This window comes from Heterodontus francisci, chromosome 9, assembly GCF_036365525.1.
Source record: "Heterodontus francisci isolate sHetFra1 chromosome 9, sHetFra1.hap1, whole genome shotgun sequence".
NCBI classification, from domain to species: domain Eukaryota; kingdom Metazoa; phylum Chordata; class Chondrichthyes; order Heterodontiformes; family Heterodontidae; genus Heterodontus; species Heterodontus francisci.
This window is the reverse complement of record NC_090379.1, coordinates 22,946,051-22,959,602: the sequence shown is the minus strand read 5'-3', so window position 1 is coordinate 22,959,602 and position 13,552 is coordinate 22,946,051. Positions and strand designations below refer to the sequence as shown.

Sequence of the window (13,552 nt, the reverse complement as noted above, 5' to 3'; positions counted from 1 at the left end):
CTCCAGATGACTCAATGTCCAGAATTCAACTATAGGTGCTTTAAAACATATTTTACAAAAGAAACGGAAGCAATGTCATAACAAAGGTCACTGTCCTGAACCGTTAACTCTGTATCTCTCTCCACGGATGCTGCCAGACCTGCTGAGTATTTCCAGCACTTTGTTTTCATTTTATATTCGGAATCATGAAAGCCAATTTACGCATAGCAAGCTCCACAAATAACAATGTGAATCTGTTTCAGTGTTGTTGGTTGAGGGATAATTGTTGGCCTTGATGGCAGGGAAGACTTTCTTATTCTTCTTCGAAATAGCGTCCTGGGATCTTTTGTGCCCACCTGAGAGCAGATGTAGTCTTGGTTTTATGTCTGGCAATGGAGCAGTCCCTCGGTTCTGCACTGGAGTGTCAGCCTGGGTTTTGTGCTCAAGACTCTGGAGTATGACTTGAACTCACACCTTTTGACTTGGGTAAGAGTGCTATCCACTGAGCCACGGCTGGGTAATGGCTTTAATCATTTTTGGCTTTGCTTACTGCTTTGCACTGGTGGAGCTACTGTAGAAATCTTTGGCATATTTCTCTAAAACAACATGTAACGCTTGAGTCACATTGTTTGTTTTCCTTCGTCTTCAGCAGGGAAGCTCTGGTCTCAACTGCGCCAATTTCGTCTGTCCGTCACAGAAAAAGGTATGGAATTCCCGGAATGCTCCAGTCCACATCATAAAACCATTAAACTAAAGAACAGCTACACCGCACCCTCTCTCTCATTCATGTGTAATGACAATTCCATACTTGCACCCAACAGCAAGAGGGACTGGCAAAGAGAGACCAAGCATGGAACAAATAAGGAATGCGACAAAAAGTACTGGTACAGCACTGATGGTATCAGTGACCCACAATTGAGGCCACAAGAAGGACTTGTGTATGACCAGTCAGCACACCACATAAATGGCACAGACCAACTAAATACACAGAAGGAAAGTGTGAACAAGGCAAACATTTGGCAGGGAAATAATGGAATTTCAAAAGGTTGCATAACATTGAATGAATTGAGCAGGTATAATGAGGGGACGAGTTTGAAGGTGGCACACCCGGCATACAGTAATGATGTAACCTTTGATCTCGCTGCCTTATTTTCAGAAAAGAACGCTGAGTTAACTCAAAACAGTAGTAAAACTGCGAACCACATAATGACCATAACTGTGGACCGTTTGATGCAAAAAGACCTTCAGCGTGAAAAGAGTCAGATTCTCTATGAGAGTAAGATTTTACGGTCGCGTGATTGTTTTTCAGAAACGGAAGGCTCCAGTAAAACATTGAGCCCAAAGTTATCAAAAACTCACCAAAGCCAAGCAGCTTCAGATTTGTTGAAAGAAAAAGCCTTGTTGGTCAAAGCGGAATCTCGGCATGGAACTAGCCCAATTAGAAGTCCTGTTAGAGCCACCAGCTTAAACTTGAAGGCTAACCGAAGGCAGGGTCAAAAGGGTTCATACCAAATTACAGTGAATCCTTTGGATACAATTGAAAACAGTAGCAAAGTCAGTTGTGTTATGGATAATTCTGAACTAGTCCTTGTAGGATCATCGTCTGCCATGCCTGTGAGAAATACAACTGTCACTGTCTTGGGAAAGGGCCAGTCAGAGCAGAAGACTTCAGTGAGTGTACAGCAACCTAATGTACATTTGGTATCATCTTTAACTGTAATTGAGCCTCCAACAAAGTCATTAAAATCAAAAGGTGTCTCAACTAATAAAGTGGAAGTATTGAACTATGAAGATGAATGTCCTGCGAGGATTGACCATCAGCTTAAACTTCCGAACCAGGTTCCAGTCTCCAAAACTTGCTGCGGCCACGAGGACTGTGACTCCAGAGCCATTTCGAGCAAAGACAGGTTTTGCAGGGCTGAGAATGAAAGCTCCTCTAACAGGAATTCGGAGTCTTCAGCTCCCTACAAAGCAGAAGATGGGGAGTCTTCTTCTGTTTCACCTCCGCATCCGAAAGCTGAACTGCCCATCCCAAGCCAGAGCTCCTTCGGTCTGTCTGAGGATCAAGTTAGAATCTGGGTGGCTGAGATGGTTCTCGCCTTAGAAAGCCTACATCAACAGGGAATTATATGTCTGGATCTAAACCCAAGAAATATACTTGTGGATAGTGCAGGTGAGAGGGCAGAAAAGGGGAGGAAATATTTACACTGGTATTTCTCAAATAATGCTGCTTCTGTCATACAGGATTGAAAGTTGTAGTGCTGTATTGACTAGAAATTCTTCTGTTTTCTGCCTTAACAGGTCATATTTGCCTCACGTACTTTGGCCAGTGGAGCGAAGTTGAAGTTCAGTGTAGCCCTAAAGCCATAGAGGATATGTATTGTGCACCAGGTAATGGCTGGGGTTTTGGAGTACAAAACTGAATCCAGGGGGTGCACTGGATTTCCTGGTGAAGCACCTTGGGACATTACTACGTTAAAGGTGCTATATAAATGCAAGTTGTTGATTAACTCATTTGGTAATTGCATTACATTTACTGAGACATACAGATCTCCAAAGGTTCTAAATTCACTACTTAGCCTGGGTTAGCTGATCTGAGCTGTGCTTTTGGGACGTTAAAGTCCTGGTTCTTTGCTCCTATTTATTATGTGACTGCTGTTTGAAATACATGTAAATGATTGCCAGATGAGACCTAGACCAGGCTGCCTGTGATGGCTCTCATGCATGAACAGCCTGCCAACACTTGCACTATAAAATGGTTAAGAATGGATATTTGGGCAAGGGGGCAAGAAAATTGGACAACTTGGGAAGTGACCCCTAATTAGTTTACTGGTCAACTAATCTGGAGGGAGGGTCACCTATCACCCCTGTGCTCACTGACTTACATTGACTCCCATTCAAGCAATGTCTTGATTGTAAAGTTCTCGTTGTTTTCAAGTCGCTCCATGGCCTCGCCTCTCCCTATCTCTAATCTGTGGCCGACAACCCACCCAGATATCTGTGCTTATTTGATTCTGGCCTCTTGAGCATCCCCGATTTTAATCACTCCACCATTCGTGGCTGTGCCTTCAGCTGCCTGGGCTCTGGAGTGCCCACCCTAAACCCCTCCAACTCTCTACCTCTTTCTTCCTTTGAGACGCTCCTTAAAACCTACCTCCTTTGGCCAAGCTTTTGGCCATCTTCCCTAATATTGCCTTATCCTTATCTAATTTGCTTTATAACTCTAATGTAAAGTGCCTTAGGACATTTTATTACGTTAAAGGCGTGTGTGTGTATATATATATATATATATATATAAAAAATACGACAGGCCCTTTGGCCCACCGCGTCTGCGCTGACCATCAACCACCCATTTATACTAATCCTACATTAATCCCGTTTCCCCCCTCCCATCTCCACCTTCCCTCAATTCTACACCTACCACCTACCTACACTAGGGGCAATTTACAATGGCCAATTTACCTTATCAACCCGCAAGTCTTTAGCATTGTTCTGGATTGACCTCATTCTGTCTGATGTCCACCTGCTGGATGTTGAAGTTAGTGCTGAGAGGTCTGTTTTGGTTAAATTGCTTTTAACTTTCAGATTTATTCCTTTTTCCAGTGATTAAAACTGCATCCCAAAAGTGTACCTTATTCATTATTGTGTTTTTCAAGATGAATTACCAATTCTGATTAATGGAAAATGGAGTACAATATAGATAAATCTGAAATAGTACATAGAATCATAGAATAGTACAGCACAGAAAGAAGCCATTCATAGCATTGTGCTTGCTGGTTCTTTGAAAAAGCTATCTAATAATTCCCATTCTCCTGCTCTTTACTCCCAGCCCTGAACATTTCTGCAAAAGAACGGAAAATGAAAATGTAACCTAAATATTGACAATTTTTTTTTAATAGAAAGAGGGATCCACTGGTACAAATACACAGATCTTTAAAAACAAGATTGTAAGCAGAAAAAGCAATGAGGTGTCAACTTGTTCCGGTGCCTCGGTAATCTCACGCTGCACACCAGGAACTTCAGCATGTAAACTAGGCTGAAGAAAAGCAGTGCCCTGATCAACATTTATCGCTCAATCCAAAACAGATTAACTAGTCATTTTATTTCAGTGCTACGTGTGGAACCTTGCTACCCTCATTTACCTATAAAACAGTGACTGCACTTCAAAATTCTTCATTAGCTTTGAGGTGAGGTGAGTGCCTGCCCTTGATGTCAAGGCAGCATTTGACAGCAGTGTGGCATCAAGGAGCCTTAGAAAAATTGAAGTCAGTGGGACTCTGGGAAAGCTCTCCACTGGTTGGAGTCATATCTGGCACAAAGGAAGATGGTTGTGGTTGTTGGCGTCCAATCATCTCAACACCAGGATATCATTCAAGGTGCTGAGAAAGTTTCTCAGGGTAGTGTCCTAGGCCCAACCATCTTCAGCTGCTTCGTCAATAACCTTTCTTCTATCATAAGGTCAGAATTGGGGATGTTCACTGATGATTGCACAATGTTCATCATTCATGACACCTCAGATACTGAAGCAGCTGTGTCCAGGTGCAGAAAGACCTGGACAGTATCAGGCTTGGACTGATAAGTGGCAAGTAAAATTCCTGCCACACAAGTGCCAGGCAATGACCATCTCCAACAAATGAGAATCTAGCAATCTCCCCTTGACATTCAGTGGCATTATCATCGCTGAATCTCCCACCATCAACATCCTGGGTGTTAGCATTGACCAGAAACTTAACTGGACCAGGTGTATAAATGCTTATTGGTTCAAGAGCAGGTCAGAGACTGGGAATTCTGTGGTGAGTAACTCGCCTCCTGACTCCCGAAAGCCTGTCCACCATCTACAAGGCACAAGTTAGGAGTGTGATGGAAGGCTCTCCACTTGCCTGGATGAGCATAGCTACTACAACACTCAAGAATCTCAACACCATCCAGGATAAAGCAAGCCTCTTGATTGGCACACCATCCACCACCTCAAACATTCACTCCCTCCACCACCAGTGCACATTGGCAGCAGTGTGTACCATCTACAAGATGTACTGCAGAAACTCGCCATGCCTCCTTCAACAGCCCTTTCCAAAGCACGACTTCTACCACATAGAAGAGCAAGGGCAGCAGATGCATGGGAACGCCACCACCTGCAAGTTCCCCTCCAAGCCACACACCATCCTGACTTGGAAATATTTCACCATTCCTTCCATGTCGCTGGGTCAAAAATTTGGAACTCCTTTCCTAACAGCACTGTGGGTGTACCTTCCCTGGGTGGACTACAGCAGTTCAAGAAGGCAATTCATCACCATCTTCTCGAGGATATTTAGGGATGGGCAACAAATGCTGGCCTTGCCAGCGATACTGGCATCCAATGAAAGAATATTTTTTTTGAAAAAGAGATTTGGGCCATTGTGAGGAAATGAAGGGTATTATAAGTGCAAGCCTGTTCATTTTTTCTCTCGAAGGAGCAAATAAGATTCTGGGTTTTAAATACATGGGTATTAAAAGTAAAAGCAGGGAGCTTATGAATCTGTATAAGTCAGTTTTAGGTACAGCTGTAATACCATGTGCAGCTTTGGGGATCTCTTTATAGAAAAGATAACCGTTATTGAAAAGATGCAACATTAATTTCACAAGGATTATTCCAGGGATGCAAGGGTATAAAGATGAGAGACTTAAGAAAAATCAGAACTATATTGATTACAACAGCGAAGATTATGGGAGGGGTGGGGTTGGTTGAGGTGCTCAAAGGTTGGAGAGGGTAAGTAGCAAAAGACTATTTCCATTAGTCAGTGAATTTGTACCTGGGGGCATAAATTTGGAATTAGTACTAAGAGCATAGAATTTTTTTCATGTAAAAGGATATTTAGGATATGACAAAAGTGTCTATTGGAGCTGAGAGTCAATATTTGAGAGCAAATTAGATAAACATTGGAAGAGGAAGACTTTGGGAAAAGAACATACCAAGGGATTAGAGTTAATAGCTCTGTGTATCTAGCACTGTCAGGAATATAAAAACAAAAAGTGCTGGAAATACTCAGCAACTCTGGCAGTATCTGTGGAGAGGGAAGCAGAGTCAACAGGTGGAATTTTACAGACTGCAACGAGTGGGCTGGCAGCAGGGTGGGGGGCGGGTGTAAAATTGAGTGGGAGGCAGGGGGGCTGTTCCCGACATGTTCCCGACCCTGCTGCAATTTTATGCGGAGCAGCAAGAAATGGTCTGCATGCCCCAGGCCAATCAAGGCCCTTAGGTGGCCAATTAACTGCCAATTAATTATCCAAATATTGATTGGGATAATTTTAGAGCAAAGAGTAAGGAAGGGGAAGAATTTCTGAAATGTGTTCAGGAGAACTTCCTTGATTAGTATGTTCTCAGCCCAATAGAAAGGAGGCATTGCTGGATCTGGTGCTGGGAAATGGGGTGGACCAAGTGTTTTTTAGGGAGCATTTGGATAAGAGTGATCATTGTATCATAAGGTTCAGACCAGTAATGCAGAAAAGCAAGGAATAAAATAAGGTAGAACATTTGGATTGGGAGAGGCTAATTTCAACGTGAGGAGAAGGTATCCAGCCAGGGTAAAATGGAACTAAAGACTGACCCGGAAGTGCTGTATCAGAACAATGTGTTATCTTTAAGGAAGAGATGTTTTGGGTACGGGTTAGTATATTCCAACAAGGGCAAAAGGTAAAGAAGCCAAAAACAGGGCTCCTTGGATGACGAGAGAGATAGAGATTTTGATGAAACAAAAAAAAGAGGGTGTATGATGAATGTCAGGTGAATTCAAGTGAGAACCAGGCCGTATAAAGTTGATAGAGGAAGTGAAGAGGAAAATAAGATTGGCAAAGAGAACATGAGAATAGAATGGTAGTCAACATAAAAGGGAACCCAAAAATCTTCTACTGGCATGTATACAGTAAGCGGGTAGTAAGAGGTGGAGTGGAGCCTATTAGGGACCAGGAAGGTAATATATGCTTAGAGATGTCGGGCAAGGCTAATATACTGAATGAGTACTTTTTATCAGTGTTCACCAAGGAAATGGAAACTGACAAAATATCAGCAGAAGCAGAGAGAACACAGGCAATGGAAAAGATAAAAATTGAGGAGGTGGTGGTACTGGAAAGGCTGGCTATGCTTGAGGTAGATAAGTCACCTGGTCCAGATGGCTTGCATCCCAGGTTGCTAAAGAAAGTTGGAGTGGAGATAGTGGAAAGGCTTGATATAATCTTCCAATCTTCCCTGGATACGGGGGAGGTGCCAGAGGATTGGAGAGTGGCAAATATGGCATCCTTATTTATTCAAAGGGTGTAAGGACAGTCCTAGCAACTACAGGCCAGTTAGTTTAACATCAGTGGTGGGTAAAGATTTAGAAACAATAATCAGGGAAAAAAACCAACAGATACTTGGAGAGGTTTGAGTTAGTTAAGGATAGCCAGCATGGATTTGTAAAAGGGAGATCATGCTTGATTAAGCTAATTGAATTTTCTAATGAAGTAACAGAGACGGTTGATGAAGGATATGCAATAGATGTTTTTATGGATTTTAAGAAAGCGTTTGATGAAGTGCCATATAAAAGGCTGGTTTAAAAAAAACTGAGGCTTGTGCAATGTCCAATTGGATTCTAAAAATTGGCTGAAGTACAAAAAACAGCGAGTCATAGTAAATGGTTGTTTTTCAGATGGAAGGATGATGGACATTGGTATTCCCCAAGGGTCAGTGCTGGGGAGTGGTTAGTAAAGCATATAGGATCTTGAGCTTCATAAATAGAGGCATTGAACATAAAAGCAGGGAAGTTATCCTGAACCTTTATAAAGTTCTGGTTAGGCCCCAACTGGAGTATTGTGTCCCTTTCTGGTCACACATTAGGAAGAATGTGAGGGTCCTTGAGAGGGTGCAGAGGAGATTTACCAGAATGATTCCAGGGATGGGGGATTTTAGTTGCAAGGTTATGTTGGAAAAGCTGGGGTTGTTTTCCTTAGAGCAAAGGACACTGAGGGGAGATTTAATAGAAGTGTATAAAATTATGACACTGGCTTAGATAAGTTAGACAAGGAAAACTGTTCCCATTAACTAATGGTACAAGGACTAGGGGACACAGGTTGAAGGTATTGGGAAGAGATGCAGGGGAAATATGAGGAAGAACTTTTTTTATGCAGCAGGTGGTAATGACGTGGAACCCGCTGCCCACAAGGGTGGTGGAAGCAGAGACAATCAGACTTCCAAAGGAAATTGGGCACTTGAAGAAAATCAACTTGCAGGACTGCAGGGCTTGAGCGGGGAAGAGGGACGAACTGGATGGTTCCCTGGAGAGCTGGCATGGAATTGATGGGCCAGATGGCCTCCTTCTCTGACTCTATAAATTCACAAACGTATAAACGAGGCCTTGGTTTAACATCATATCTGATGTTGCAACTCCAGTGCAGTTCTTGAAGGAGTGCTGCATTGTCAGTTTGTTAGTCTAGATTATGTGCGGAAATCCTTGAATGGGGCTTGAATCTATGACCTTTTTGATTTAATAAAGTGCCATGTGAAAAGCTGGTAGTGAAGCTCAAAGCTGTGGAGGTTTAGGGTAAAATTAGGAATGTGGAAGAAATAACCTTATGGCAGAAAATGAGTACTGCTCGAAGGATTAATTGTGGAAGCTGGGAAGAGAGGTGCTGAGTGGGGTACCCCAAGGTACAGTTGTTAGGACCACTACTGATTTCAATTTATATTGGATTCGGACACTCTGAAAACTGGTCAAATTTTCAGACAATACCCATGCATTAAACAAAGTGTGTGAGTGCACCGGACAATGGCAGATTAAATTTAATGGAGATAAATGTGAAATAGGATGAATAAATGGGGAACGCAAGTACTAAGAGCTGAGGATGAGGTTGAAAGAGACCTTGGAATCTTGTTAAACTCGACACTCTCTGCCCAATGAAAGCAGAGCAGCAATAAGCAAAGCTATTAGAATGTTGAACTACATTAGCAAAACGGTAGAAAACATGTCAGACAATGTTGTGTTTAAACCTGTACAGTGCTCTGGTCAGGATACATTTGAGTGCTGTGTTTTTATTTGGCCACTGAGAAACAGTGGGAGGCGTTCACTGTAAAGTTGGGCCATGGGGCAAATCACCAACATCGGAGTCCTTGAGTTATGAAGAAAGACTGGACACTCTGAATTTTTCCACATGGAGAAAAGCGGCATCGGACAGGTGATCTTCCAAAGGTGCATGGAGTAAACATCAGCAAAGAAGTTAATTTGTGAGTAGGGAAAGGGGACACGGGTTCAAGCTAGTAAAAGGTAATTTGAGGACTTGTATCCGGAAGCTTTTCACAGAGTGATCCACCAAGTAGAGGCGAAAACCCTGAAATCGTTTAACAAAACAATTGGATGCAACAGTAGGGTAATGTAGGGCTGTTTTGGGTGGGTGAATGAAGATGGGTAAGATAGCCTTATATAGTTCTGATGAAAGATCATGACCTGCAAAGTTAACTCTCTCTTTCTCACTCCACAGATGCTGTCGGACCTCCTGAGTAGGTCCAGCATTTTGTGTTTTTGTTTCAGATTTCCAGCATCTGCAGTATTTTGCTTTTGTATTAGCCTTAAATACCTTTTACTCCGAGGAAAGAGTACTACCAGATGAATAATAGCTAAAAGGAGAATTGACCCTACACTGCTGTCAACTCCCAAATACACTGCTTAAGAAAAAATTAAAATATGGAGCATTAAAATCAAAATCGATTTGAGATCAACATTCTTAATTTGTAAATGTTTGTTTTGATTTTGGCAGAGGTTGGTGGAGCTGGAGAAGTAACAGAGGCCTGTGACTGGTGGAGCCTTGGAGCTTTGTTGTTCGAACTTCTAACTGGCATGGTAACTTCTTGTTGAGCCTTTTATGACATCCTGATCTTTTGTTATATCTGCTTTATCTTCAGATTTATAATGGTTGTATATATGTGGGTAGGTGCATTGACGAGGACAAATTGTTATGATAGGTTGAAGCATTTGATCTACATTTCATGAGTAAGGAGTCTACTCAGGTTGAATAAAGTTTAAATTAAGTGCTCCATGAATTGGAATTTATACTTAGTGTCTTTTATTTCTCTTTTCCCTATTTTTTTTTCCCTCTGATGTCTGAGCCATGTAGCATCTTTTTTCATTCCTTCATTCGATATGGACGTCACCGACGCCCATATTGTTCATCCAGAATTGCAGTCCATGTGGTGTAGGTACACCCACAGTGCTGTTAGGAAGGGAGTTCCAGGATTTCGACCCAGTGACAGTGAAGGAGCGGCGATACAGTTCCACGTTAGGATGGTGTGTGGCTTGGAGTGGAACTTGTAGGTGCTGATGTTCTCGTGCATCTGCTGCCCTTGTCCATCTGAGAATTTTTGTAGTCGCTTGGTAACAAAGAATTTGTGTATTGCTGAGAAAAGAGACATGCTGTTGAAGCTTTTTGTCTTGCACTCATCAGAACAGATGCAAGAATGCCAAATTTCAAAGGGAGCAACAACTTATACTGCATGAGAAAAGGGTGCTGATTGGTTGGAAAGTTGACTCTGGTCAAGGCGTTGCTATGGAGAATACACCAGGGAACTGTTGTCCCCCACGCTTTTGTTTAAATTCAAAAAGGTGCAATGCCTAGCCATGCCTGCAGAGGACAGGTCCCTGTGTATGAATATGTGTAGCAAGCATAAGTGAGCCATGTTGAGAGTCTGACTGATCTTAAATTGGTTGTTAGTGTAATTCTTAGTACACTTGGGATTGTTCAGTAAGTGTTGTCCAGTCAGGGAATCACATCTAACATTAAACATTGTGTAAAAGCAAAACACTGCAGATGCTGGAAATCTGAAACAAAAACAAGAAATGCTGGAACCACTCAGCAGGTCTGGCAGCATCTGTGGAAAGAGAAGCAGAGTTAACGTTTCGGGTCAGTGACCCTTCTTCGGAGAATTCCGAAACGTTAACTCTGCTTCTCTTTCCACAGATGCTGCCAGACCTGCTGAGTGGTTCCAGCATTTCTTGTTTTTATATTAAACATTGTGTTCTGAGTTTCGCAAGTACAGGCTAGTTGAGTACGGTCAGTACTCTGCCTATTGCGAACAGCCGAAGGGACGTGCTGTTTGATACGATCCGCCAGTTGTTGGGCCATATGGCCTACATACCTGGCATTGCACTGGAACTGGAATTCGTATATCACATTACTCATTTGCGTGGTAGGCAGAACGTCTTTTTGGCTTGACGGCAGCATCCTGTTAGTGGAAAATACCACTTGTGTTGCTACTGCATAGTAGCAGTGTGAAACAGTTGTTGCTCCCTTAAAAGCCTCCCCACCCATCTTGCTCTGGAGGTGTTGACTGCTCTTTTACGGAGTACATTTCCATTGTTCTGAGCCCTGATACCAGGTGAGATCAGACTATACAACACTCGGGGCATTTACAGCTAAACCTGAATTGGTCACAAGGTAATCTTGGATGAGGAAGGCCATTTACTTGATCCTTTTCCATTGAGAAAGTCCCTTCAGTCCTTTACCCCTGCCTCCCAACGCCATTGCTGCAAATAATTGTTCCTGAAATGATTCCAGAGTCTTCACCTCCTCTGCACTACCTCTGATCAATTTGTTGTTGATCTCCTTTCTCTAAAGAATATTCTGATACCAGTCCTCAATTTATCTTTTTACTAGTTTTGAATCTGTCCCCCTTCTACTCAAAATGTCATTTTAGTAACATTCGGGCTTTACCCCTTTCCATTCCCATAATTATCTTGTCGATAAGGTTACTTCTCCTGATACCTCCTTTTGAGGCTCAAAAGCCCAAGCTTCCCCAGTCTTTCTGCTAGCTCCTGCTCAGCATTGTGGTTCTTCGACTGTTCCAGACCCTGAATGTTTCCCTTGTATCTTGCTGACCAGAACTGGACGCATTACCTGAGTGCAGTTTGACCAGAGCACTGTTCAGTTAGTCACAACTTTCACAGGCTTGTTTTAGTTGACTTGGTTAATGTGGCTGCTCTGTATTGTTGAATTTGTAGTATGTCAAGTCAACTAAGACATCTTAGTCACTTTCCAGTTCATCCTTAATCTATTCAAATACCATTTATGGAGTACTGTTCCTATTTCTTCTTGCATTCATTTGTAAGCAGTAAACTTAATTTGCCATTCTTCTGTCCACTTGCATATTTTGTTTAACTCGTTCTTCAGTGTCACTGCAGCTTATCTGCAAAGTTGACTAATTTGCAATGGGTTGTCTTATGAATCCAAGTCCATTTGATCTCGATTAGAAACAATAGTGGCCTTGACATTGAACCTTTGGATACCCCACTGAATGGTGCTCACCCTGGCATGACTCCTCTGCCCATTTGTTTTCTACCCTTCAGTCAATTCCTGATCCACTGCAAAGCCTGAATCCCCACGGCTTTGAGCTGAACTTTAATGTGGAACTCATCAAATGCCCGAGAAGTTTAGGTACATGTGATAATCTTAACATTGAACTTTTTAAAGTTAAATGGTTATCAAAAGATTTTTCCTCGATGAGGAAATAAAATCTAAAATACTGTTGACCCGGAATTGTGTGATCCCCATCATTGTGCATTTATGTTCTGTATCTTTCTGTGTGTCCCAGACCCTGTCTCAGTGCTACCCCTCCAGAATCCATCCTCACACCCAGCTCCGACTCTCCGACCATCTCAGTCCTGCAGCAGTGTCACTTCTCCAACAGGTGAGGATACTAATTAGCTGTTTGTGCTGTGTACATGAGACTTTCTCTGGACAGAATTTGGATGTCCATTTGGGATAAGTCGATCAAGGGTAACAATGTTTCATTTCCATCTGGCATAACTTGATCTGGAATAACAGCACTTTTGATGTACAAATTGACTACATCCATTCATATAGCACCTTATCAGGATGTCTGTGCTTTAGATGCACTGAAGAACTAAGCGTAGTCAAGATTTTATAGGCAAATGCAGCAGGTAGTTTGAACATGTCATGGTCCCACAAGTAGCAAATGAGATTATCTGTTTTGGGTATCATTGATTGAGGGAAGAATGTTGTCTAGAACACAAAGAAAGCTCGCTACTCTCCATATAGTGCCAAGCAATCCTTTGAGTCCACCCTAACAGGACCTTAGTTTAACATCTCTTCCTGAATTCAGCATCTGTGACGGTGTAGCACTCTCCACTTTTGCACTGAAGTGTCAACCTGGACACTCTCCTGACAATCTACTGATTCCAAGTCGAGAGTGCTACCAATTGACCAAAGTTGACACGTTGTTGTAAAGTGAACCAGAACAATATTGTGCTTTTGATCTAGTCTAAAGTGATCTAAAGTACCAGTTTGCCTAAACAGAAAGTAGCAATGAACAAACCACCCTGGTTCAGGCATTATTCACGTTTGTCTTTGTCTTTTTCCACATCCCAAACCTGTATAGCACCTCTCTCTGAATTGGTGAGAATCTATTTCATAAATTGACAGCACTAAGCATGGAGATTTTCCTCCATTGAAGTCAGCATTGCTGTGATCTATATATGAAGGGCGTCTAGATATAGTATGTCACTGTGATCTAGAACAGTTGTATTCAACATAGTCTATCTGTTACCTAAAACAC

General features: G+C 42.3%; 1 protein-coding gene across 11 annotated transcripts in view; it reads left to right on the top strand.

Moving 5' to 3' along the window:
* rps6kl1 (ribosomal protein S6 kinase-like 1) overlaps positions 1-13,552 on the top strand; it is a 60,198-nt gene that overhangs the window by 40,083 nt on the left and 6,563 nt on the right. For 10 of the 11 annotated variants that reach the window (XM_068038676.1, XM_068038679.1, XM_068038674.1 and 7 more), the window contains 4 exons: positions 629-2,152; positions 2,281-2,370; positions 9,742-9,824; positions 12,569-12,664. In XM_068038676.1, the coding sequence (XP_067894777.1) occupies positions 629-2,152; positions 2,281-2,370; positions 9,742-9,824; positions 12,569-12,664 (1,793 nt within the window). The remainder of the gene's footprint in view (positions 1-628; positions 2,153-2,280; positions 2,371-9,741; positions 9,825-12,568; positions 12,665-13,552) is intronic. The other variant, XM_068038680.1, reaches the window with a different exon arrangement.